At 49.5% G+C, this 26,468-nt stretch overlaps 1 protein-coding gene across 2 annotated transcripts in view; it reads right to left on the bottom strand.

Annotated features, from left to right (window-relative positions):
• ubr3 (ubiquitin protein ligase E3 component n-recognin 3) overlaps nt 1-26,468 on the bottom strand; it is a 45,482-nt gene that overhangs the window by 14,712 nt on the left and 4,302 nt on the right. For both annotated transcript variants that reach the window (XM_079732007.1, XM_079732008.1), the window contains exons 8-30: nt 26,001-26,229; nt 24,554-24,733; nt 23,684-23,817; nt 23,039-23,125; nt 22,631-22,696; nt 22,390-22,479; nt 22,109-22,237; nt 21,889-21,941; nt 21,577-21,710; nt 21,398-21,483; nt 20,896-21,037; nt 20,070-20,166; nt 18,523-18,664; nt 17,619-17,723; nt 17,198-17,368; nt 13,935-14,437; nt 12,488-12,576; nt 9,366-9,515; nt 7,627-7,760; nt 6,738-6,848; nt 5,751-5,951; nt 5,143-5,279; nt 2,952-3,037 (exon numbers count right to left, since the gene is read on the bottom strand). In XM_079732007.1, the coding sequence (XP_079588133.1) occupies nt 2,952-3,037; nt 5,143-5,279; nt 5,751-5,951; nt 6,738-6,848; nt 7,627-7,760; nt 9,366-9,515; nt 12,488-12,576; nt 13,935-14,437; nt 17,198-17,368; nt 17,619-17,723; nt 18,523-18,664; nt 20,070-20,166; nt 20,896-21,037; nt 21,398-21,483; nt 21,577-21,710; nt 21,889-21,941; nt 22,109-22,237; nt 22,390-22,479; nt 22,631-22,696; nt 23,039-23,125; nt 23,684-23,817; nt 24,554-24,733; nt 26,001-26,229 (3,256 nt within the window). The remainder of the gene's footprint in view (nt 1-2,951; nt 3,038-5,142; nt 5,280-5,750; nt 5,952-6,737; nt 6,849-7,626; nt 7,761-9,365; nt 9,516-12,487; nt 12,577-13,934; nt 14,438-17,197; nt 17,369-17,618; nt 17,724-18,522; nt 18,665-20,069; nt 20,167-20,895; nt 21,038-21,397; nt 21,484-21,576; nt 21,711-21,888; nt 21,942-22,108; nt 22,238-22,389; nt 22,480-22,630; nt 22,697-23,038; nt 23,126-23,683; nt 23,818-24,553; nt 24,734-26,000; nt 26,230-26,468) is intronic.

Raw genomic sequence — 26,468 nt, 5'->3', positions numbered from 1 at the left:
GCAGCGATCTCTTGAGCAACACTGCCCTCCACAGGTGAAGTCGGCTACAGCACGAGGTAGAGGTCAAAAGACTAAACTGATGTCACGATTGCGTCAACGCAACAGGGATTTCATTTCCTCCGTGGGGAGACTGGCAAAGAGTGACACAGAGTGACACAGCAGTCGACCAATAGTCTTCCATCAGGTCACCGAACCAAAGTCGGATGCTTCCACCTCAGGTGCTAGATCCATGATAGCTTTCACGTATCCTTTTCCTCTCGCCTCAAGCTACGACCATTCCTTATATCGCCTCGGAAGAAGAGGGAAAAAAGAAGAAATCATGCCGAGGGAGATTTGAGGGTCGTAGACGACTCGTATGTCTGAATCCACGGACACATGTTCCGACAGTGACAGACAGGTGGCCAACGTCCACATGATTGATAATATGAATTACTCCACACCATCAGGTGCTTAAGCATTGTCACCTCCGAGGAAATAAGACAGACGATCCGAAGGAACGCGAGGAAGGAGGAAGTCCCAGAGCGGCAAAATAAATCTCCAATAATAATAATAAAAATGAACTTGGCTCCACAGGAGAATAGAGTCCTGGTTCTCTGGTATAGACGAACGATCCTGGTCCCATGAGGAGTCACCTCACTGAGGGGTCTTAAGGACCCCCAGGGAGCCTGGTAGCATGGCGGCCGCTCCTTTCCTAAACACGTGTTGGTCCCCGGTTCTGGCCCTCCCATTGGCCGGCGAGAGCGAGGGCTAATGAAGTGCGACCGGGTAGATGTGGCCATCGGCGCTGTGGTGTCATTAGCGCGGCTGGGTAAATTGCCACGCTCCAATGCTAAATGGCCCCCTTTTTAATTCCTCCAGTGGATGAAAATACTTTTCAGTGTTGAAGCCATCACTTTGAATATTTCATCACTAAACAGACAAATTAAAGAGTATGGGGGCACATTCGCACTTACAGGAATTTAACTTAAATTGCCGTGCTGCATATTTCTCCTCCGAGAGTAGAGCGGGCTGGGCTCGGTTGCCATGTTGGTCCACTGGGGCGGAGCACTGTGATTCAGGCCGTAGCCTTGGCATTCAGTGAACCACCACTACATTGTATTCATCACATACATAAACTCCATTTAGCAAAACGGGCCAACCGTTTGTTTTTGTTTTGCTGCCCTGTCTAGACGGTTTATTTAACTCTTACTCCAGAAAAAACACAAAGTTCCCCTTGTCGTCATTATCTAATAAAATATGAATTGTTTTTCTGGCTGTATGATAAAAAAGCAGAGCTTTGAACCTAGGAACCACTGAAGGAAATCTTGTGGCGTCCCAAAAACTGAAAGATGGTGCAAAATGATTTCTGAATAGGAATAGCCACAGGGTTTTTCGCTGTAAGTAAATCATTAATAGCCAAGCCTATTTTGCTACTTAAGGCTGGGTTGTCTTTAATCTGTCTTTGTGTGTCTCCTTGGGAAGCGAACACAAAGAGAAAGCTGGTTTCTGCTGTGATGGCTTTAAGGCACGCCAGCCACTGCCAGAGGCACAGCAAGACCCCTATTGCTTTTCCCTCACAACATCAATCATCTGCGCTAAAAACCACTGCTCGTTGTCAAGGACGTTTAAGTTGGGATTTCATAACCAATTGGATTTACTCGTTTGTTTTCTGTATACCCACATACATATACCACTATAAATACACACACATATACACACACCCACACATATATTAATACACACACAACCCACTGTCCTAACCTAACCCACTGGTTATATGTGTAGTTAGCATGAAAGATAGTTCCCTGTGGGGGTTGTATGTGTATTTAGGATAACAGATGTTGTAATGTGATGGTTACACGTGTAGTTAGTACAACATGGTTGTAATGTGATGTTACATGTGTAGTTAGTGTAACATGGGTGTCATGTGATGTTACATGTGTAGTTAGTGTAACATGGTTGTAATGGATGTTACATGTGTAGTTAGTGTAACATGGGTGTCATGTGATGTTACATGTGTAGTTAGTGTAACATGGGTGTAATGTGATGTTACATGTGTAGTAAGTGTAACATGGGTGTCATGTGATGTTACATGTGTAGTTAGTGTAACATGGGTGTCATGTGATGTTACATGTGTAGTTAGTGTAACATGGTTGTAATGTGATGTTACATGTGTAGTTAGTGTAACATGGGTGTAATGTGATGTTACATGTGTAGTTAGTGTAACATGGGTGTCATGTGATGTTACATGTGTAGTTAGTGTAACATGGGTGTCATGTGATGTTACATGTGTAGTTAGTGTAACATGGTTGTAATGTGATGTTACATGTGTAGTTAGTGTAACATGGGTGTCATGTGATGTTACATGTGTAGTTAGTGTAACATGGGTGTCATGTGATGTTACATGTGTAGTTAGTGTAACATGGTTGTAATGTGATGTTACATGTGTAGTTAGTTTAACATGGGTGTCATGTGATGTTACATGTGTAGTTAGTGTAACATGGTTGTAATGTGATGTTACATGTGTAGTTAGTGTAACATGGTTGTAATGGGATGTTACATGTGTAGTTAGTGTAACATGGTGTGTCATGTGATGTTACATGTGTAGTTAGTGTAACATGGTTGTCATGTGATGTTACATGTGTAGTTAGTGTAACATGGTGTGTCATGTGATGTTACATGTGTAGTTAGTGTAACATGGTTGTAATGTGATGTTACATGTGTAGTTAGTGTAACATGGTTGTAATGTGATGTTACATGTGTAGTTAGTGTAACATGGGTGTCATGTGATGTTACATGTGTAGTTAGTGTAACATGGTTGTAATGTGATGCTACATGTGTAGTTAGTGTAACATGGTTGTAATGTGATGTTACATGTGTAGTTAGTGTAACATGGTTGTAATGTGATGTTACATGTGTAGTTAGTGTAACATGGTGTCATGTGATGTGTGGTTGTGCGGGTCAGGACTCACTGAGACAGGAGCGCTTGGCGGCACCACTAGCTCCTCCAGAACACAGGTGGCCGCCGCGGTGGACCAGCTCCAGCTCCAGGTTGGTCCTGAGGACAGGGGGACAGGGGGACAGGAGGACAGGAGGACAGGGGGACAGGGGGACAGGGGGACAGGAGGACAGGGGGACACAGCAGCAGGTTAGTGGTCAGATACACACACACACACACACACACACACACACGGCAACGATATTTCTATAGCACTTTTCATACACGAGGAAGTCTCAAAGTGCCTCACATAGAAACACACACGCGTACAGAAACACACACGGACACACAAATGCATGATGAATTGTGCACCACTAAATGTGCGCGTTGTGCAGCTGGCCTCCGTCTAGCAGCCTTCTAGCTTTTCAAGGCTTCTGACCCAAGCTGGTGTGTCGTTACAAAATCTGCTTCAACCAGAAACACTTCTCCTCCCTGCGTAGCCGGAGCTCACCCCGTACCCCGCCCCAGCCTGTTCCCTGGCCACAAATCTCTGAACACACACAGTGATGGGTACACAGATAGGTGCAGCTAAAATTAGACAAAAGGCGCGCTTGTTTTCACCCTGCTGCCGGCCGGGGGAGGAGAGAGGGAGGAAAGGGGGAGGAGGGAAGGAGGGTCCAAATCCTCAGGTTTCCGAGGGAGGAGGAAAAAGCAATTTCACATTAGATACCGCCGGCACTGTGACGCTCCGTGTGGCTGCGGCTGATAAGAGTGCCGCTGTGACCGAGGAATTTTTCACTCCTCGGGCAATTTGCTCCGTTCATCGAACTTCAGAGAGCCAACGAGCGGCCAGACACTCTCCGGAGGCCTGGGAATGCTGGGAGGAGGGGGGCGCGGGGTGGGCTCTGGGGGTAAAAAGGTCAAGGGGGGGGGGGGGGGATAGGGGACGGGCGGGGCCACTCTGTTGCAGAGGGGGCAGGGGTTAAGGGCAGCCAAGGACATGAGAAACAAAGACGTCTATCGGGGCAGGACGGATAACGCTCGTGGCTGCTCTGGTGTTCGACTACCAGCCAGCGAAGTCAGACCAGCCAGCCAGAGTAAGCGTTCCATGAAGCTCCAGCAAGTGTGTGAAAAATCCATAGTGAGGCCTAATAAAGGACTCTGGGGGGGGGGGGGGGGGGGGGAAGCAGGTGCGAGAGTCAATACAACTTTACTGCAGCCTGAATTGACTGAGCTGCTAAAGCCTTTTAGAAAGAGCAGTTTTCCAGCAACACCTCGAGCCCCGCGGTACGGCCGTATAATCAGAGGTATGAATAAAGGCAATCAGAAACCCTTCACACTCCCCTGCACAACTTTCAGAAAATGCCAAGTAATCTATATATCCAGTGTAGGTACAAAGACTGTGCAACATCTGCAGTATTGAATTTCAATACGTTCCCCCTCCCGGCCACAGCGGACTGAGCGCGACGGTGATAAAATAAAATAACCCAAAAAAGTGGCAAAAACTTAAAACACTGGAGAGAAAGGTCCCCTGAGGTTCTGTGTTTCCTCATTCAGGTGGCAAGTGACGTTGGGAGACGATCCAGAAGAATAGAATCAGACGATGATCGGTGTCTGTGTGTCTGTGTGTCTGTCTGTGTGTCTGTCTGTGTGTCTGTGTGTCTGTGTGTCTGTCTGTGTGTCTGTGTGTCTGTCTGTCTGTCTGTCTGTCTAGGAGCTACCTAGTCTGAGCAGTTCGGGGTCCCGGGTTACAAGACACGCCTTCTCTCAGATGGACAGCCCTCTTTTAGAAGGACACTCCCTCTTTCAGAGGGATACACCTTCTCAGAGGGACACGCCCTCTTTACGAGGGATACACCTTCTCAGAGGGACACGCCCTCTTTTAGATGGACACGCCCTCTTTACGAGGGATACACCTTCTCAGAGGGACACGCCCTCACTCAGAAGGACACGCCCCCCAATGACCTGCATCTGAATTCCCTGCAGGGCGTTGTGGGTAAAAGTGTCTGCAGAATGGTATTGCATGTTAGAGGTGGGCACAACTAAACCATGCAGCTCGCCGTTACTTAATTCATTTATTGAATATGCATAAACATTCATCAAGTTAACCCAATCAGACTGACCTAGATGTCATCATGCGGGGAGTGGCCTGTTTCAGCACTGGTGCGTCTGACGTGTTTGAGCGGGTCGTTGTGGGTCGCTGTGGAGCTGACCACCTGACTCACCTGGCCACGGAGTACATGAAGAGGAAGTCGTTGTCGGGGGAGCCCGGGTTCTTGCCGTAGTCCATGTACTTCTTCTGGGTGGTGTTCTTGATGTCCTTGATGACCAGCTCCATCTCTTTGCTCAGGTTCGACTCCGTCTGAGCGAACACAGAATGAATGCTCTTTAAAAGGCGGTTTGAAGTCATAGACATGCACAGGGACACAGCGGAGTTAAGTTGGGACATGTATAAACACGGGGGACTTAGGGTTAGGGTTATATAAAATGCTGTTGAAGCCTTCAACTGATAATGCTCTTATACATTTGTATTTGTTCGTCAAAAATGGGGTGCAACAGTATATTTGAGTACACTCATTTATACTCAACACTTATACTCTGGGGGGGGTTCCTACCTGAACACCTGCATTGAAACAACTTATTATTTTTATAATTACAATTCTAAATTAGTGGTCATCTGGGATGAAGAAAAAAAATTAAACCAAAAAAATATCTAGGCCTATATCTAGGCCTATATATTGAACCACAAAGCCCCTTGTCCACTCCAGGATGGACTAGCTAAAACAACAGGGACCCAGCTGAACCCAGTGACGGACGGAGGCGGCGTCCTCACCGGGAAGGGGGCCATCTGCCCCTGCAGGTCCTCCACCTCCTTCACCAGGACCGAGGGCTTCTTGTTGCTGGGGCCGTGCCAGGCCCCGGCCTCCAGGCCAGGCCCCGGGCGGCAGGGGATCACACTGTTGGCAAACTGCCGGCACAGCGGGCAGGTGAACTCCCCCTTGTCCACAGAGAAGCCCTGCAGGACCTGGTCGTTCTGGAGAAACACACACACACACACACACACACACACACACACACACACACACACACACACACACACACACACACACACACACACACACACACACACACAACGGAACAAAGAGAAGACACCGTTCCCAATCTGTATAAAACCAAGGATACAGGAGGGGAGTCGTTCTAGAGAAACAGACACGACTAAACAAAGAAAAACCACGGTTCAAGGTCTATGTGCAACACAAGGGAACGGGGGGGGGGGGGGGGACTAGAGGGACTGAAAGGGAGCGGGATTCACTTCAAACCAACCGGGTAATCTGCATACTGGGATGGGAATCTAATAAGGGCTACACTAGTCTGGTACCGCTGGGACCCAATAAAAACAGGGCTTGTGCCATCCTTGGTTGCTTTGTGTTATGGTTTAATAGCACTTGCTTTCAGTAAGCCACCTTGGGGCTTTTAATTCCACCTCGAGGAAGAGTATTTATTTTCTTATTTCACATGGATGCTTCCGAGCCGGAACACAGAGAAGCTGGACATGACTTTATCCTTGGAACTAAAAGCCCCTTCGGCAACTAATTTGTAATCACTCTGTGACTTTTTAATGTGCGTATGCTGGACATGCTATAACTTTTATTTTATTATTGCATCTTTTATATCCCATGGGCTGCTGTAACAAGTGAATTTCTCGTGCATGGGATGAAATAAAGTTCTTATCTTATCTCAACATCGGAGGTAAAACACTGAACAACAAGTGAGCGTCCCGCGCGGGTGACGCGGAGAGAGAGAGGAGCTCAGCGCTCACCCGGAGAGACTCCATGTAGGACTTGTGGCAGTCGATGTGCAGCGTGTGGCCGCAGGTCTGGACGTAGACGCCCCCGTCCCAGCCGATGGAGACCGACTGCAGACACGAGCTCTGGGGGAACACACAAGAGGACGCACACACCGGTCAGATATTCGGCCTGCGAACCAAAGCCTCCTGGAAGGACACTAGAGTCACGTTAGGGAGAATAAATGTATACACACACTAGGAGAACATGAACTCCTCCACAATGCTATGACTAGACATGCACTGTACGATTAGAAGGGACTTTGTCATTTCCTACGACTTTGTCATGGGAACTGTCTCTAAGCAGTAGATAACATTTGAAAAGCACGGCTGACAACACCACACAGAGCTCTGAAAGTCCGTTCAACAAATAAGTTACTGTTGTGCTCTGGGCAACATAGAGACCACGATTGAGCAGAAATCGTTCTAGATGTCCAATGTCAAACACAGGCGGTGGAATGAAACGGGGGATTAGTCCTTCAGAGGGGCCAAGTGCCCCCCACCTGGCAGGTGACACGGACATCGGTTGAGGTCTCTCCTGCTGGAGAGGAACACACCTGAAATACTCACCTTGACAGGAGCATTACTTTAACGCAGGGCCTGCCAAGACCAGATCCTACCACAGATTTCAGGCCTCTCTTTTTGTATTTTTCCCCCAGTAACTTATCTCATGGGTGACTTTAAAAGTGAGAGCTATAGTGGTTCGCCTCTAGATGTTTTTTTTTTTTTAGGGGATGGGTGTAAAGTCACTTCACACAAAAAAACTGTACAAGCAAACAGAAGAAGAAAAGCTAATTGAAAGTCTACAGACAATTAAACCCATTCCCAACCCCCCCCCCGACACGGTGGTTAAAGGGGAGGTCACCTCTCTGAAGAAGCGCTGCATCAGCGCCAGGCGAAGGTCGTGCGCAACACCGCATGTGTCCGCCGCGTAGATGTGTTCCTCGTCGCTCGTCGGCAGCTTCTTGGCCTCGCCCGTTTTACAGCGATGGCCCAACACTGGAACACAACAGTGGAATCAACAACAACAACAACAACAACAACAACAACACTGGAATCAACAACAACACTGAAACCTAACACTGGAATCATCAACCAACACAACAACAACCCTGGAATCATCCGCCACCAGAACAACACTGGAACACAATGAGGGTCGGCTTAGCTCAGGAGGTAGCAGTTGTCTTGTAACCGAAAGGTTGCTAGTTCGATCCCCAGCTCCTCCTAGCTGAGTGTTGATGTGTCCCTGAGCAAGACACTCAACCCTAACTGCTCCTGACCAGCTGGCTGTCGCCCTGCATGGTTGACTCTGCTGTCGGTGTGTCAATGTGTGTATTAACCGATGTAAGTCGCTTTGGATAAAAGCGTCTGGTAAATGCCCTAATTGTAATTGTAACACAACACTGGAATCAACAACCACCACAACATTGGAACACAACACTGGAATCTTCAACCACCACTACATCAACACTGGAATCATCAACAACCACAACACTGGAACACACCCCAGCACAGAGGTACCATCAACCAGAACACTAACCCCTAATTCACAGCAAAACATATATCCACAAACTCTGAAGGATACTGATTGACATACATTTTTAATAACAAAATCACATCATGACTTCAACAGTGCTCTCGGATTCCAAATGAACACAGCCGCATGGGACATTAAGATTACTTAGTAAAAAAACAAATAGTAACGTATTATCTAGTATAAGCCGAGTTTCACAGCGATTCTCCACCGACGCCAACATTAGACATCTTTGAGATACCCCATAATGAGCTTGACGCGCGTACGACAGCCAGGGACGGGGACGGCAGCGTCGCACCATATGTCATGTTGTCAGCGCTGTGTGCTCGACGCCTCAGACGCCGTTAACAAGCAGTTCATAAATGAAGATTGATCACTCTCAGATCACAGCTGACGGATGTTATGCAATCTCTGTCACGGTGTAGGGCCGGACAGGATGGCCATGTCTTGTTTGTGGATGGGCATGATGGACATGTCTTGTCAACAGCAGCCAAGAAGGGGGCGGGACAGGTGGCTTGTGTTATTGTGTCGTAATGTTATGGGCCCTCAATGATATTACAACTCTTCTAAACGGTTACGTTCTCCCAGCTAGCTAGGTTTCCCTGGGAAAGCAACGTCCGTGTGTCCGTTTGACCTTGAGGACGGAGAGATCTGTGAAAGCCACATTACATGTGACTAATTACTTATAAAACAAGACTATTTATTTTCATGACGGAGAATGATGCCCCTTTGCGTCCAAGACGATAGCATAGAAATTACCTCTTAACCCCAGGCTGTGTGCAGGCGAGCAACATGGATGATAAACGACCAGATGAAAACAACAGCTAACATGCGTTTAAAATGAGATCTCCCGTACGGTCCCAGCCAGCTTCAACAAGAGCCCCAGGATATATATACGCCTGCTGTTATACTGTTTGTGCGTGCTTGTGTTACCAACCAAGTGAAACAACAACAACAACAACAACAACAACAGCCCAGTATTTTTCAGTGAGATTTTGACAGAGTCTCAAAATGGAGTGGGGGGAGGAGGAGGAGGAGGAGGAGGAGGAGGAGGAGGAGGAGGAGGGTACCTGAGGAGGCCTGCAGCAGCACCACCAGGCCGGTGGGCCGGTCTTCTGTGGACGGGCCGCTCTGGCCACAGATGACACAGTCGTAGAGGACTTCTGAGTCCATCAGCTCCGTCAGCCCCAGGTCCATGGCTGCTTCGCCGTCGGGGGATTCTGGAGAGCGGACCGTCACAACGTCAGGAAGGGGCTGGGCGTCTCACTCAAGTTAAAGGTGACATCTTATAACACCAGGTGTGAGTGTGATTAGCCGTTACAAGCAGATTAGCCATTATAAGCCATTACAGTATGTATGACAATGAAATGAGCAACGTTTGCTACAGTCCAATGGCTAAGCTGGTAGACTGATCTATCCAGCATGGATCTAGGAGGAGATGCCCACTTGTGATGTCAGAAGAGGCAGATTTTCAAAACAGCTAATCACACTCAAACCTGGTGTTATAATATGTCACCTTTAAGCTCATGATGTCTACTGCAGACGTCGTAACCTAGTTGCTGGGACTAGTCAAACACCCGAACCCCTGTTCTGCCTGAATAGGCGCACACAGAAGAAAATCACGCCAGGCCAAACAACCGAGATGTCCGTGGATGAACTCATCGCAGAGTAATGAATCGTGAAATGTTTGCGTCTGAGCCAGACAGGGAAGAGAGTGGGGTCGCGGGAGGTCGTTCGTAGTGCACTCCTGATCTAGGTCGACATCGCGCTCTGTCGAAGCTGCACTGACACCCTCTAAATCAAGACACCGTTATTAATAACCCGGAGCTCCACCGCAGGTGGAGCTCCGGCACATGCAAGCGTCTGTCTCAGCTGTATAACGGGATGGAAGGAGACGGGTAACTATTGCACACAGGGTTAGTTTTGACATTAAAGTTAAACATTTAGACCCAGAACCAGCAGGTGGGATCATAAGGGAGAGGGTGTAGAATATCAGGTCGGATTATTGTTGCAGAAACAGGTGCACGGGAGCAGTGGACCGGGGATACAGTCTGGGACACGGCACGAGAGAGATTAACTGCTACTGTGGAATTAGCTTTAAATGTTAAGGAGCGTGTTCAATTTAAAACAGTAAACCTGGTGAAATGTCAAGACGTGTTTGAAATTGATTTACTGCTTTCGTCTGAGGACCGGGTTCTCAGGAGAGGTCGCCGGGTTCGGGGGGGGGGGGGGGGTAAACTTGTTTACGTCAGTTGTCAACGCCAGCCTCAGCCTCGGGGGGCCTCCCATCCCCTCCCCCCCTCCACCTTCTCCTCCTTCCCCCATCACTAGCGCACGTTTTCACAACCGCACGCACACAAGGTGAGGAACAAGGGCAGCATTCGCCCGCCTTCTGAATGGTGATTATTGCACGTCGACAATGTGTACACGATCCATCGTATTTTCTGGGGCGGCTTGGGCCCCTTTAAAACGTACGGGTTCATTGCCGACGTCGAACATTGACATGGATTCAATAAACATATTCCTTGAAGAGCATTTCACAACCAACATCAATACAGACTTGTCACAGGCCCGATTCCAGTCTGGTGAAAAACAACACCGCACGATGGACGCGGTGATGATGAGGAGGATGATGAAGGGTGTACTCCACAAGCGTCCTTCCGTTCCTCTACATAACGTCATGCGTTGGCCTTTACTCGGTCCACAGTGTGGGGAGCTATGTAGCCACGAGCTACACCCAGATGGATGTTTGAACAGATGCTTGAGCTAACATTTCTCTTCGGGACTGACCTTTAATTCGTCCCGTGAAATGAACGTAGATGGGCAGCAGAGGAGACCCCAGGCTCGGCCTTATTCTTGCAAGATGTGTAAACGAGTTCAAATGGTTTAAAGGGATGTATGTGGGTCAAAGTCAACAGGAACACTCACAGTATAATACCAGAATAATGAAAGTGCAAGTGGGAGACGGAAACGGTGTTGTCATTAGAAATGCTCCTGCCTTTAGGATAAAAGTGTCCGACAATCGCCAACTGAACTCCAGACCCCTTTGGTTTGAATACGCATCGCCGTGTCCCGGTGAACCCAAAGCACAGAGGCACCAAATTCAGCTCAAGCTTAGCGTTGCTCGACCCAAAGTAGAAACAGAATAATATTGTTTTAGCGGAGCAAACACACCACGTAGCGGGGCTGTAATTTCCCCTCCCTTCGTATCGGGCTAACGTCTAAAATGAAAATCTGTATTTTGTGGCTGTGCCGAAACGGGCTTCATTATCCCCGAAACGGAGCCGAAGGTGACGCAGAGACGGACGCAGGGAGCCAGAGGGGGCGCTACCGTGCCCCCACAGCAGGAGGCACTATTGTGGACCGGGGTCCAGATCCCCGGAGCCCCCCCCACCGGTCGACGAGGCGCATCACGGCGGCCATCGTTCTTCCACTAACCACGCCGTGCCAGGGCGGGCCCTGGAGTCCGCCACACCATTAGTGCCCTGATCCTGGGTGACCCCCAATTCACCCGCCTCAGGAAACACGCCGCTCTCCATTCCTCCTAACTGGCCCCCAGGGGCCCCAGGAGACCCCAGGGGGCGGAGTCACTTTGCTTTACTGACACCAAAGCCAGAGCAGCAATGGCTACATTTCAGCCAACGGCTTTTCCTGTACTTCAAAGACTGTCAAAGTGTAACGTATGACACAAAATGTAATAAACCAGAGTATTAACACCCACCAAGGTGTCCCTATGTTTATTTTTACAAAATAAGGTGCAACTAAAAAGCTATCAAACTAATGTGCCACTACAGACACCAAGGACGCTAATACCATACTATACCTCTCTAAGAGCCATCAGGCTTGGCTTCAGACTGAACACGGAGCCTAGCTGAGAGGTTTTTGATGGGAAATGGCAGAGGAAGCCATTAAAAGGACATGCAATGCATGATCCATTGATTGACGATTTTTTGGTTTCCATGGCCAGGAGTAGTACTGTAAATGAATGTCCATTAATACAATCAAAACACTATTTAATGTGGAAGTCCTGCTTCAATGACCGCATGCAAAAATCGCACAGCATTGATTACCCCTGGACGTGAAATGCCTGTGACCTTGCTGAAGTGTAGAGAGCGGATGAGGGTGTAAGTGAGTGTAAAACCCGGCCATTAAACGGAGGACGAGGTGTAAAACACCACCTGTCTGCCCTTACCGACGTCCATAGCGGTCTCCATGAAGCTCTTCTGCCTGGAGGCGAATTCGGCCAGCAGCTTCTGCTGCCGTTCCCGTGCCCTCGTACGCCTGGAAGACCAGAGAGAACACAACACAACGTTGTTTACCAACGCACAACCAAGCGCTCACGACTCACTCACGGCTAATTCCAAATACATTTCCCGAACGTCCCCTTCATAAAAAGCTTTCAACTCCAACGCTAAACAAATCGACCGTACTGGGTTGCTTATGCGTCGCCATGGAAACAGGGTTCCAGAACCGCGAGTGTCTTCTTTCGGGCATCAAGTGGTGAACACAAGGGGCTCTTAGCCTCGCAGCCCGGGCAGAGAGCATTAACCGCCGCCGCCGGAAGCGGCAGCACTCCGCCGACACAATTAACCTTCCGTGGGATTATTAGGATTCTTTTTCTCTCCCCTTCGCCCGGCCGTGCGCTGGTGTCAGGCGGGCCGCGAGGGGTTAATGACCGGGCTAACGCGGCGCTACGCGGGGTGGGCGCGGGGGCCCGGCGAGGCGTGGGGCGGACTGTAAATTGAGTCCCCTAATAAGAGGACATAAACAAGCGCCGACAGGAATTCCGCGGCCCAGCGCGCCGCGCTGACAGCTCCAGGGCCGCCGGCAAGCAGCCTGAGGGATGGGCCCGCCCGCCGCCGCGGTGGCTTCACGCCTCCGCCGCCGCCGCCGCCGCCGTCGCCTTGACGACCGGCACAGTCCTTGTGAGAGGAGGGAGAGAGACGCTACCCCGCTTTTTTTTTTTTTTTGCTTTTCCCGTCTCCAGGGTCGGGTCGTGTCGCGTCGGAGACCCGGTCGTTATGAGCTGGTTATGGCCCGTTCCATCATCATTACACAAGACGGCGGGGAGAGGGAGGGAGAGAGGAGGGAGGGAGGGGAGAAGGGAGAGGGAGGGAGGGAGGGAGGGGAGTGAAAATCAAAGAGATTGTAATGGGATGTGAATGTGCTCCGTGGGACGAATCCTGAGTGCGTGACACCCAAAGGGTGGGGCGAGTACGTTGGTGCCGTTTAGCCCGATGGGTAGAGCACGACATTGAGACACCGCCAGGGTTAGGGGTTCGATTCCCCGCCGATGCTATGGAACGTATGCACTCGCGGCAGTCGGAGACTCTTTGGATAAAATTGTCCGCCTAATATTATCTTCGGATTGCTCCCGTCTGTGCAGTTTGTCCCCCGTTTATCTCGTCTTCCATCTTACCGTTTGATACTTGGCTACTTAAAAACTATTACCTTTGGGATAAAACTGTTCATCTTTCCAAAGACACCACACTTTTATTAAGTAATCTATCTTAAGGTTTACATTATACATTTAGCCATACCTCCCCACTGTTTCCATGGTCTTCCAGTTAGTGTGTATACTGTAAACTTAGTAACACACACACACACACGTTTAGGCATCTATCGGCATGTCTCCGTACCTCTCCTCCTTATCCAGGGTCTTCTTGTCTGCGGGGCTGCTCTTCTTGGGGGGCACGGGGGGGCACACCTTCCCGCAGATCTCCTGGATGCTGCGCTGGCTGTGGCGGCTGCATCCGGCCGCCTTGGTCAGGATGCGCTCGATGGCGGTGATGCCGTCGCCGTGGGTGTGGCGGCCGGCGCCCGCGGCCGCCCCCCCACCACCTGCCGCCGCCTCCGCCGCCGCCTTGGCCGCCGCCGCCTCCTCCAGCCAACCGGCGGGCAGCGAGTTCTGCTTGGCCGACAGCTTCTGGTGCAGCTTGATGAGCAGCGACAGCATGCTCTCGCGCACCTCCAGGATCTCCGTCACCAGCTGGGGCGGTGTGCCCGGCGGGACCCAGCGGGTGGAGGAGCTCTTGGGCCGCACCACCTGGGCGCTGGCCTCCGTGCTGCTGCGGTTGATGATCTCCTGGAACTTCCTGCGGCGCTCGGCCACCAGGCTGAAGACCTGCGCCTCGCGGAGGTTCTGAAACCACAGAGGGGGGAGAGAGAGAGAGACGAGGGGAGAGACAGAGACAGAGACAGAGACAGAGAGAGAGAGAGAGAGAGAGAGAGAGAGAGAGAGAGAGAGAGAGAGAGAGAGAGAGAGAGAGAGAGGGACACAAGGAGACACAGAGAGACAGAGAGACAGAGAGAGACACAGAGAGAGAGAGACAGACAGACAGACAGACAGACAGACAGACAGACAGACAGACAGACAGACAGAGAGACAGACAGAGAGAGAGGGACACAAGGAGACACAGAGAGACAGAGAGAGAGAGACAGAGACAGAGGGACACAAGGAAACACAGAGAGAGAGAGACAGAGAGAGACAGATGGAGAGAGAGACAGAGAGAGAGAGAGACACAAGGAAACACAGAGAGAGAGAGAGAGACAGAGAGAGACAGATAGAGACAGAGAGAGAGAGCGAGACAGAAAGAGACAGAGAGAGAGAGCGAGAGACAGAGACAGAGAGAGACAGAGAGAGCGAGGGACACAAGGAAACACAGAGAGAGAGAGACAGAGAAAGAGAGCGAGAGAGAGAGAGAGAGAGCCGCTCCGTTAGACACACTGACCCACAGGAGGGAGATCAGAGGGTCCCCAGCAGCAGAAACCGAAGCCCTCCACACTCGGAGGGGTCGCGTGCAAAAAAACATTTTTTGCACGACCCTGCAGAAAACGTTTTAATAAATAAACGCTGAACACGGCACACAGACATTTCAAACCGTTTAAAAACATTCAAATGTCCGTGTGAGCAGCCCGATCGAAACCACACGGCCCTCGTCGTCACGTTTTGGCGGACAAATTATAATTGTGCGCTTTTTCTGCTGATGCGTCGAGTTCAGGAAGCTCCCCGCGGAGTAAAGGAGTGTTTACCTTCCCCCAGCGGAGAGGAACGTGTAATCACGGGGATGCAGAAGCAGGTGGATTGAGTGGAGGTGTTGCCGTGACCCCGGTTGACAGGAAGCCAGGGCGAGAGCCCGTTAAATATACATACATCATACAGGCCGGCCACAGCGACATCCATCACGCCGACATGCGGTTAAAAAGCATTTACCGAGAGCTGCATTACACACGTAATTAGTCTCAGCCCTCGAGAAGACGAGGGGCCCACGCTCCACCGGCCTCGTACACAGCAAGGCACAGCACACACACACACACAACCACACACACACACACACACACACACACAGGGTGCATGTATGTGCTTGCTGTGTGAATGGAATTCTAGCGCACACACAAACAGGATGCATGCATGTGTGTGAATGAGTGTGTGCATGTGCGTGGACTGCTCCTTAGGTGTTTCGACGGCACACACGCACACACACACACGCACACACAAACACACACAATGAGAAAATGAAACGAGGGAAACGCGATGCACAATAAAACCCACGCGCATAAACAACATAACACAGTGTTATGCTGTCACGGAGACATGCAGTCTCGTTAAATCAAAAGGCTTCGGGGACGCCTCGCAGACAGGGATGCAAACGGCTACCTCTCGCCAGTTCCCCGAGAGACGCCGGGAGGCCTGCAGCGCAAGGACAGCGGCGTGGAACAAACACAACACAACCAGGAATGAAATGAGATGATTAGCATGACGGGACCAGCAACCATAATAGAAGCTGCGGAGCAATATTGCAATCTGCCCAGAGCCGAGGAATGAAATGAATAAACTAGGAATATTATTAAAATGTTTACATCCGGTGAGGGTGGCTATTGAACTACCATGGGTGTTAATGGTTTAAGGAACCTCAGAGACGAGGAGGCAGAGGGAAGCCATGACTGTGCACAGCTCAGCAGTACAACCAGACAAGTGGAGGGCACAGGCACTCAGCCAGCCACACATTTAAACCCAATAGAGAAACAATTGTTGTGTCTCATATCAAAAACTGATTTTGTAAAAGTGCGTCAAGGTAGTCCAGAAGCTTCCCTAACAAGCTCACCCAGCCAGCTTAGTCTCCTTCTCCGGACCGAAGGAAGTAGCTTCACTAAAAAGCCAGCCTAGTCTCCTTTACTAAGGAGGTAGCTTGACTAACAAGTGAGCCTCCTTAACGAAGGAAGCAGCACCATTAACAAGCCAGCCTAGCCTCCTTAACGAAGGAAGCAGCATCATTAACAAGCCAGTCTAGCGTCCTTACCGGACCAAAGGAGGTACCTTCATTAACAAGTGAGCCTCCATACCAAAGGAAGCAACTTCACTAATAAGCCAGCTTAGTCTCCTTCCCGGACCAAAGGAAGCAGCTTCACTAAAAAGCCAGCCTCCTTACTGGACCAAAGGAGGTGGCCTTACTAACAAGCCAGCCTAGCCTCCTTACCAAAGGAAGTAGCTTCATTAACAAGCCAGCCTAGCCTCCTTACCAAAGGGAGTAGCTTCATTAACAAGCCAGCCTAGCCTCCTTACCAAAGGGAGTAGCTTCATTAACAAGCCAGCCTAGCCTCCTTACCAAAGGAAGTAGCTTCATTAACAAGCCAGCCTCCTTACCAAAGGAAGTAGCTTCATTAACAAGCCAGCCTAGCCTCCTTACCAAAGGGAGTAGCTTCATTAACAAGCCAGCCTAGCCTCCTTACCAAAGGGAGTAGCTTCATTAACAAGCCAGCCTAGCCTCCTTACCAAAGGAAGGAGCTTCATTAACAAGCCAGCCTAGCCTCCTTACCATAGGAAGGAGTTTCATTAACAAGCCAGCCTAGCCTCCTTACCAAAGGAAGGAGCTTCATTAACAAGCCAGCCTAGCCTCCTTACCGGGCCAAAGGAGGTAGCCTCGGCGCTGGTGCTGGGCGGAGGCTCCCTCTTGACCTCGGGGGCGGTCTCGGGAACCCGGACCCTGACGAAGTTGATGATGTGGTGCAGGTTGGACAGGAGGCTGGTGCCCGGGAACCAGCTGTCGTGGCAGTGCTCCTCTATGCAGGGCTCCTGGGGGGGGAGAACACTGGATAATGTAGCACCGACGTTTGCTGTATCAGAGCAGCTAGGGTGCTGCTCTGTAGGAGCTTGGCGTTGACAATAGGAGTGCATGCAGAACACATTTGACATACATTGGAACAACACCAATGTAATAAAGAGAGATAAGGGACTCTCCATCAAAAGTGTGGTAATGCAGGGTAACATTACAGAGGACCTGTGAGAATAAAGCCCTATCGGAGCTGGTGTGGCCGGTACCCACCTCCTCCTCCTTGTGCTCCTGGACCTGGTTGTCCAGGCCCAGCTCGATGAGGTACAGCACCATGCAGAGCACGTGCTCAGACATGTTCTGGTGGTCCATCCAGATCTGCAACAAACCACATTAGTTTTACAACAGGACGAGGAGATCTGGTGTGAAACTTTTGGTATAAAAAAAAAGATTTGTTCATTTAAAACAATGACACAGCGGTTTTGTCTTTGCTTTAAATTACACATGCCGCAACTTGTCTTGCATCATTTAACCGTGATCACTTAAAACAGCCTCGCTACACCACTGGGCGATCATCAATTCTTCTTCACTCGAATGACTGAGCACTTATATACAGGTGTAGCATTTCTGCCATGGACCCATTCATCAGACACTTCCCTCCAAAGGGACCCCTTCAGAGACCTGAAGTTTACTGAGCAGCCGGAGCTAGGCTGCAGAGAGCTCCTCCACTAACACCTGACGCTAGCAAACGGCAGAGAGTCCACCATTTGGCTGTTCAAAAACAGGTGTGCAGCCTCTCCCGGCCCCAGAGACCTATCCGACTCAACCGGTTGAGGCTGCTTTAACCAGCCTTCATCCAAAAACACACAAAAACATCCGCACTCCCACAAATGTGGGACTGCAAACTATTTCTCGGCCGTTCGATTCTTCCACTCTGGAAGGTAAAACAGACAGAATTTAAGTTTCATATTGGATCTTTATTGCAGACATCTCACCCAGGACCTTAGAGCTGGAAGTCTAACACTCTAGCCCACCACACTATCCTCGCTTCATAATAATATTAATACTAATATCAATATAGTGCAAACCCTGACCTTGTAAAAGAGCATGTGGGTGACCATGTGCAGATGTTATATAATAATATTAATACTAATATAGATATAGTGCAGACGCCCACCTTGTAGAGGAGCGTGAATATGACGATGTGCAGGGTCTTGCAGTGCAGAAGCTGGACCAGGCCCCTGTAGCTCGGGTGCAGTGGACTCCTCTCCTTGTAAGGGGGCCAGGGGTTGCCGGTGTGAATCCCAGACTGCTTCAAACTGAGTGACAGACACAGTGTTAAATGACAGACACGACCGACCGTAATTCGGTGCATCAGGTCGTCAACATCTTTGACGAAATGCTTTTATCTCCTGCGCGTCACGAATGGCAGATAGACACTTGACCTCTGTGGAGAAGACCTCCATTTTGGTCTTGACTTCTACCACGCAAGTGTTATTCAAATCATACATCTGCCCAAACATGGCTTCGGGACGCCAATGAAACCGAAGGGTGCGGAACAGAAATGTCTGCCGCTGTCTGCCGCCGCCTGCGTCCTTGCTGTCGTGACATTGAGTCGAGTCTGAGGGGTAGCTGTGTGGACGCGGGCGACGGGGAGTGAGCCGCGGCGCCGGGCCCCGTCTATTAGGCGTGCACGCGGGTGTGCAGCCGTCACTCGCCGACATAGTTAGCCCTCCGCACAAAGAGTTAATACGGGTTTAATGGTGTGACATCTAACTCGAGTAATTCACTGCACAAAAAGCTTTTAGTCGGCAACAGAGCGGCCCACAGCCAGCCAAGGGCTCCCACTCTATTAGCAGTGAAAGGATCATGGATATATAAAAATGGAAAAAAAAAATGGAAGAAGAAGAAGGGGGGGAAACAGCAGGGCGTGACAGCCGATCCATCATAGTCAAAGTGTATGGACAAGCAGCATAAGCCTGCTATCAGCGTCTGGAGGGGAGCCATGGCCGCTCCGCAGCGGCGTTTCAAGGAGAAACGTTTTCTCTTGTGTTGTCAAGCAATGTCAACACGCTGGTGGATTCACGGATTCATTAGGACCATGCTGATAATCTGTATTCATATCTCCTCCGACGGAGAGACTACCATCGTTAGTGACCTGTAATTGCCTTCTCTTGTTTCCTGGGCAATTACAAAGTAAGCGGTAAAAAAAAAAAAAAGACAAGAAAGCCATTAATCAGATTCGCAATGTAATCTGCCTTATCTATCCAGAAACAACAGGATAAAAATGAAAAACGCATGCGCTTCATATCCTTTAGTGAGGCTAAATATATTAACCCGGCTAGATCTCCTCTGGGCTCCATCCGTCTTCAGAGACTTTCCGTGCTGCAATCTCCCAAGAGGTATATCCCCGAGTCTATTACAAGTGGACTTGAATTATTGATTTGGCCTGACGTGCTTCTAATTAGAAGTAACCCCCATCACCACCTTCCCCTGACCCTCTTCGGCCGGGTGTCTGCCAGCCAGTGGACAGAAGGAACCCCTGGATTATTGTCTGGTGGGCAGAGCCGGCCATTGTAGGAACGTCCCACCATCAGATAAATAGAGTTAAATTCAATTAAAAAAAGGTCTGGGAATGGGTGTGAGCCAAGCCTTCAAGATGTGTATCGGCCCTCTTGATTTAAGCCGTCTATGTTCAAGAGGATCAGGATAGTGTTGACTTACAAAGCTGCGTATCGGTCCATTGCCGACTGGACGTCTCGTCGGTAGACCGTTCTGAGCACCACCATGATGGGGTCAAACTCCTTCTCCCACACCTCCGCTGATCAAGGGGGGAAAGGGCGGGAAAAGGACAAAGATGTGCTTTAGCCTTTTAGTGTTTTCCCCTCAGCTCCGTAAGTGACACAAGCCTGCCCCCAAGTGGCCGTCCATAGGTAAACGACAGCCTTCGTGCAATATCTTAGAATAGTTTAAACCCTTATTTTTTTTTATTGTCAACAATAGAGTCTTTAGTAATGGTTCCCTCTAACCAGGATCACAGAGAAAAATATTTTTACGAACCGTGTAAAATAGTTTATTGTACAATGTATAATTAAAATGTAAGCAATTAAGTATCCTGATTCCAGACAGGATCTATAAAAGGCATATTATCATAAAGCATAATGACTCTTCCAAGGCTATTTAGCAACAAAGAGTAAACCGCCATATTGTGCTTGAAGACGTACAGTAGATTAAGGAGTCTAGTGGGACCCTCGTGGGTCCTGCCATCCCAGCCTGTTTCTGCAGACTAACAACACAACACACCTGGTTTAGACTGGCTAACCTAACGTAGGGGACTCTAGGGGGGTACTCGACCTATACATCAATCATGATGACTTACTTATCTATGGATTCATTTAGGGAGAATTTGGACCGCGCCACCTGCACAGAGCCTCAACTTTAGGGGTGTACGTGGCCTGCTGCATGGAGCCTCACCTTTAGGGGTGTACGTGCCCTGCAGCATGGAGCCTCAACTTTAGGGGTGTACGTGGCCTGCAGCATGGAGCCTCACCTTTAGGGGTGTACATGCCCTGCTGCATGGAGCCTCCGGGCTCGAACACGGGGGCCTTGAAGTCCGCCACCGCCGAGAGCATCTCCTCAAAGCTGCAGCTCCCCGGCACGATGCCGCTCTTGGGGTTGGGGTTCTCGGGGATCTTAGCGGTTAGTGGTTACGGAAAGAGGACGGGGAGGTTTGGACACACATGCAGTTCACCAAACATACGGCAGAGTACCGGGCGAGCGCAGGCAGCTAGCGTCAGGGAGTGAAGGAAACGGCACTCAGGAAGCGCACACTTAAAAAACTAAGAACGTCTCTAAACATCCCTCTCTCCTACTTCTCCCCCCCACTTAGTCTGTATGATTTTTTTAAATGTTTTTAATCAAACATTTCATGGATATCTATAGCATTCTTTACCATTTTGATTCTTTGACTTTGTAATGTATTGAAACGGCCTAGGAAAGGGCTATACGGAAGCAATCAAATGTGTCCATATTGTGGTTCTTAAGAAGGATACGAGGTCCAGCAGCGAGCTGTGGGTGCGGTCGTTCATGCAGAGCTGCGACACCATCTCCGAGCGGAGGATCTCGTCGTCTGTCATCCCTGTGGTACGACAGAGAGCCCAAACAGGAAGGGTGAGTCAGCGGCAGCGGGACGGTCTGATTACAGGGCGGCGTCTTCTGCAGCACAGCCTACCCAGGTGGAGGCGGAGGCTGGTGAGGATGACCAGGAAGGTCAGGGCGCCCTCCAGCATTGGCCTCTCCTGCTCAGAGTCCAGCAGGGCGTTCTGGTGCACAGACGCCATGGTGAGCAGGTCCACCACTTTGAACCTGAGAGAGAGAGAGAGAGAGAGAGAGAGAGAGAGAGAGAGAGAGAGAGAGAGAGAGAGAGAGAGAGAGAGAGAGAGAGAGAGAGAGAGAGAGAGAGTCAGGAAGAAAGAGACCGGCTGCGGAGGACATCATATACTGCCTGGATCATAACATAATAAACACCATCATTCAAAAGTACCTCTCAAACACAGATGAGATGAAGTAGTCAGGATCCAGCCTTGATGCGCAAACCTGAAAAACAAACCGGGCACCAAATGAAATGGGTGTTGTCAAATTCTAAACAGGGCGTTTTCCCGACAGGGTGTTCTTCCCGTTACAGTAGGAAACCCAAGAGTCCTGTTCCTTAGGAAACTCAAGAGCCGTGATCTAGGGCGTGAATGCGAGGCGCTCTCTCCCACCTGCAGCAGGTAGATGTCAGGGTCGATCATGGAGTTGCAGAAGTGCGACTGCACGTAGGTCATGGCCTGGCCCTTGATCTGCAGCCCGTTCCTGACCCACATGTTGCTGTGGATCTCCGACAGGCTTGCCTGGACACCCCACAACAACAACAACAACAACAACAGTGAGCACACATTGGGAATGCTGCCGGAATATTCTGTGGCTCTTGGCAAACAAAAGGGATCCGCCACAGAGACCGTAGGTTTTCATGGGGACTAAGGGGAATGGGGGGGCGACGGACCTGAATTTGTAGTGGATGCACCATGATCTTCATCAGCATCTCCTGGTCGGGCAGAAGGCTGTCCAGGTCAAGGCCTTGGCACTTCACCGCCTGTTGAAGAAGAGGTTGAAAAGCGTTGACAAGACCGAAATAACTCATTTTATTTTAATTATGAGGTTATTATTTTGGCCCCGATGTCAATATAGTTTTTGCGAGTGGTAGACAGGGCAGTCGTTGGCTTATTGTGTAAAGTGTGCCCTACCTTGCTGAGGAACATGGCGTAGTAGCGATGAAGGGGCAGGTGAAAGGTCACCTGGTTTGGTGCAGGCTGCAAAACATACAGGACGCATAAGAAACGCACGCCATAAATGAAATCATAATTTGTGGCCAAAAGAATGTGAATGTGCCTGTGTGGGCGTGTGTGAATGTGTCTATGGGAGCGTGTGTGAATGTTTCTGTGTGAATGTGTGTGTGTGAATGTGTGTGTGTGAATGTGTCTGTGTGAATGTGTGTGTGTGAATGTGACCGTGTTTGTGTGAATGTATCTGTGTCTGTGTGAATGTATGTGTCCATGTGACTGTGTGAAAGGGTCAGTGAATGTGTCTGTGAATGTGTGTGCGTGAATATGTGTGCGTGCGCGTGTATGTGTCTGTGTGTCCTTTGGATTTACCTCGTCCACAAAGCCGATAGCATCGAACCACAGCTGCAGAGCCTCCAGGCAGTAGCGCACCACCGTCTTAGTGTATTCTTGAGTCTCCTGCACACATGTGGACACGAAGAAGGCTTTACAACAGAAGCTGACACGGAGCAGACCGTATCTGCAACAATGTGGTAATAAACTGTTGAAGAGCTTCCTCAAAATGTGTATTGGGGTTAATAAAGAAAAGAAAAAGGTGCTGTATGTAAGATTTAAGTTCTATCATTTCAGTGTTATCTGTTAGAAATTGCCTCGCCATCCATCAGCTTTTAGTGAATGAAAGGCTCTGTCAGAATATCGGATCCGGGTATTTCCCGACAGCCTCCGTATGAGGCCATTTAGATTTAAGACCGCTCGCGGCTCATGCCTGACCACTCAGGAGTTTTCTTCCCCTATCGGTTCAGGGAATCCATCCTGCATGTCAATCACAGGTGCGTGAAACAGATCTAAACAGCAGAGAACCGTAGGGAGGGAGGGAGGCAGCTGAGAGGGAGGTGACAATGTATTTTGGGCCGTTTAGTTTCAAAATCATGCCCTCTTCCGCCCTCTCTCCCGCTCTCTCATTACAACTGTGAAATCGTACCTACGGGACCTTTAAAATCTTTCCTCGATACTCACTTTGACCTTGCAGTGTGTGAGGAGACCCCACATGGGCTGTGCACAGGCTTCCAGTTCAGCCGCGAAGGCTGCGTAGTACGTCTGGGACTCGAACTCCACGTGCTCGTTCATCTCTCTCTTATTCAGGTTCATCCCTGCAGGAGCCAGTCAGAGCACCACAGATCAGACACACACACACACAAGCCACTATTCTCCCGTATGGAAAACGAAATAAGAAATCCTATTCACCGGACCTAAAGCGGATCAACGGTTTTACTACAGAATTATAACTTGTCGCATTAAACGAACACATTTGATGTAAACATCGGGATTCTTTTCAAGTCAATCTCAGACACGACCAGATTGATTGCAGCCAGCCAATCAAGCGACACGTGTACAGCGTTATAGTGTCGCTCTGTGACTAACTGCTGTAAGGGGATACTCGAGCCACCAGCCACCGGCCAACGGCCTCGGCGCAGGGCTGGGGTATTTTTAGGGCCGGAGGGCAAACTTCAGTACAGGAGCACAAACCAGAAATCCAAGCGCCAGACAATGAGTCAGATGCCATCACAGCAAATTGTTTCATCAGCCAGTGTTGATGCAGGTGATTTAATAGTGGCGTCTACCAACGTATGTGGCCAGACTTGTGACTGACTGGGAATGATGTTTGGGAATAAAGCCTAAGAATAAAAATAGTTGAGACGCTGCTTGCAGCAATCACCTATTTATTAACATAGCAAGTGTTAAGAGAATTACTCCAGGAAAAGGTGTAGTTGAAAAAATGTATAGAATAGACCCAATAAACAATATAAAACTTCTAAATAAAATCATATGAATCGTTTGGAAAATAAAGACTGAAAGTGAAAAGTGCGGAGTGAGACGTTCTCTCGCCTTGGAAGAAGGAGACGAAGCTCATCCAGAGCATCAGCAGGGAGTGGTCCTCCAGGAACTTCTTGGCCACGCTCTGGTGAGACAGGATGTTGATGAAGTCGCTGACCAGCGGCCAGTAGGTGTTGTTCTTCAGCAGCGCCTCGCCGCAGTTCACCACCACGTGGCGGCTGTTCTCCTCGTCTGCAGAGAGAGAGACGCACGAGAGGGCGTCAGGACGCACGGAGCTCACAGGACACAGGCGTGTATGCGTGAGGAAATGGTTATTGGACCGCAGCTATACGGCGCTTTTCTAACTAATGGCCACTCAAAGAGCATCACAATACTGCCAAACGTTCGCACGCTCATGCACACACTCCCACACCGACGGCGGGGTCAACCATGCAAGCAGGCAGCCAGCTCGTCATGAGCAGTCAAGGTGAGGCGTCTTGCTCAGGGACACCTCGACACAGCTAGGAGGAGCTGGGGATCGAACTTGCAACCTTCCTGTTACCAGCAAACCCACCCTACCACCTGAGCCACATGCCGCCCCGAAATGTAGGTTAAACCGGGCACCATTATATCCATACATTGAGCGTAGTCAGGAAATGACTCAAACCAGGCACCATGATAGCCATACATTGAGCGTAGTCAGGAAATGACTCATATCCTCATCGACACGAGAAGGTACAAGAACCACCTATTGCTTCTTCAGTCCACCAGGTAGAGGTGGGCTGGTAGACTACTAGATGTTACGCGTCGTTCATCTAAGTATACGGCTGAAGAAAATACTTCTTTATCAGCAGTTCAAAGTTGTGAACGTATACCCTGGTTCAATGTGATTCTAGCCTTGCATGGAGAAGAAAGGATTGTTATTACGTGGTGAAAGCGTATTGTTGAGGAAACGGTACTTATAGGTTTCCATGGAATGACTCATTAAACATGTTTACCAGACTCTTTTACAACAATGACCAGCCCAGACCAAAATAAACACTCTAGTTTTATCCTGTCCTCCTGTGAAAAGGCGTTTCTGGCGGAGCTCCAAGTATGAAACACGAGAGACAGTGGTAAGTGTTTGGGGTGTTTGACTCCCAGCCAAAACATTATGTGCACGAACCCTGGTGTCATTGACTTCCTGTTGGATTTGGCTTTGGTTTTCTATGTTTGTTCAGTTCATCATGCGGTGAGACATGGTAACTTGGCGGTGTTGCTGCTCACGATTTGGTCATCCAACATGATCGTTTATCCCAAGCGGCTGAATTAACTGGAAGTATCAAATAATATAGTGGACTACATTATTTATGAACAGATACATTTTGTTTCAGCCCAAAAATGAAATATGAAATAAAATAATAACATGTCTTATTCAATGAATATAGCTATATATAAAAGACATAAATGTTACATAACTTAGCTTTAATTATTATTTTCAACAAAAATGTGAAGGAGCAGTCCAGCGCGAGGGCCCCACCTTGCAGCTCGCTCTTGATCAGGCAGCTCTCCATCATGTAGAGGAGCACGGTTACCATGACGTCCAGCAGCTGGCACTCCTCTGTGACGTGGCGGGCCAGCTCCTCGTTGCTGAACAGCTGCACGCTGATGTGCACGATGCGGTTGGACATGGTGTCCGACTCGTGGCTCTTCATCAGCGTCTTCATGATGAAGGCGTAGTGCTGCACGAACGTCTTGGTGAAGGTGATCTGCAGGGCGTGGGCAGAGAGGGAACAATGGCTTGTGTTTTACCATGTTGTATGAAGCAGTCGGCGTAGAGCCTCCTTTGTTGTGGATACCCGTTGCTGTGGAGGTCGTTGTGAATGAAATGTGTGAGGGCCAACCCTTTGTTTTGTGAAAGGCTGATGTGCTTTTGAAAAAGGCGGGAGATGTGTTGTGAGCAGATGTGGTTATGCTGGATTAGTTTTGGATAATACGAGAGGATCTT

This window comes from Pollachius pollachius (genome assembly GCF_949987615.1).
Source record: "Pollachius pollachius genome assembly, chromosome: 3".
Taxonomy (NCBI): domain Eukaryota; kingdom Metazoa; phylum Chordata; class Actinopteri; order Gadiformes; family Gadidae; genus Pollachius; species Pollachius pollachius.
Note: the sequence above shows the minus strand (reverse complement) of the source record. Positions and strands in the feature narration are given on the sequence as shown.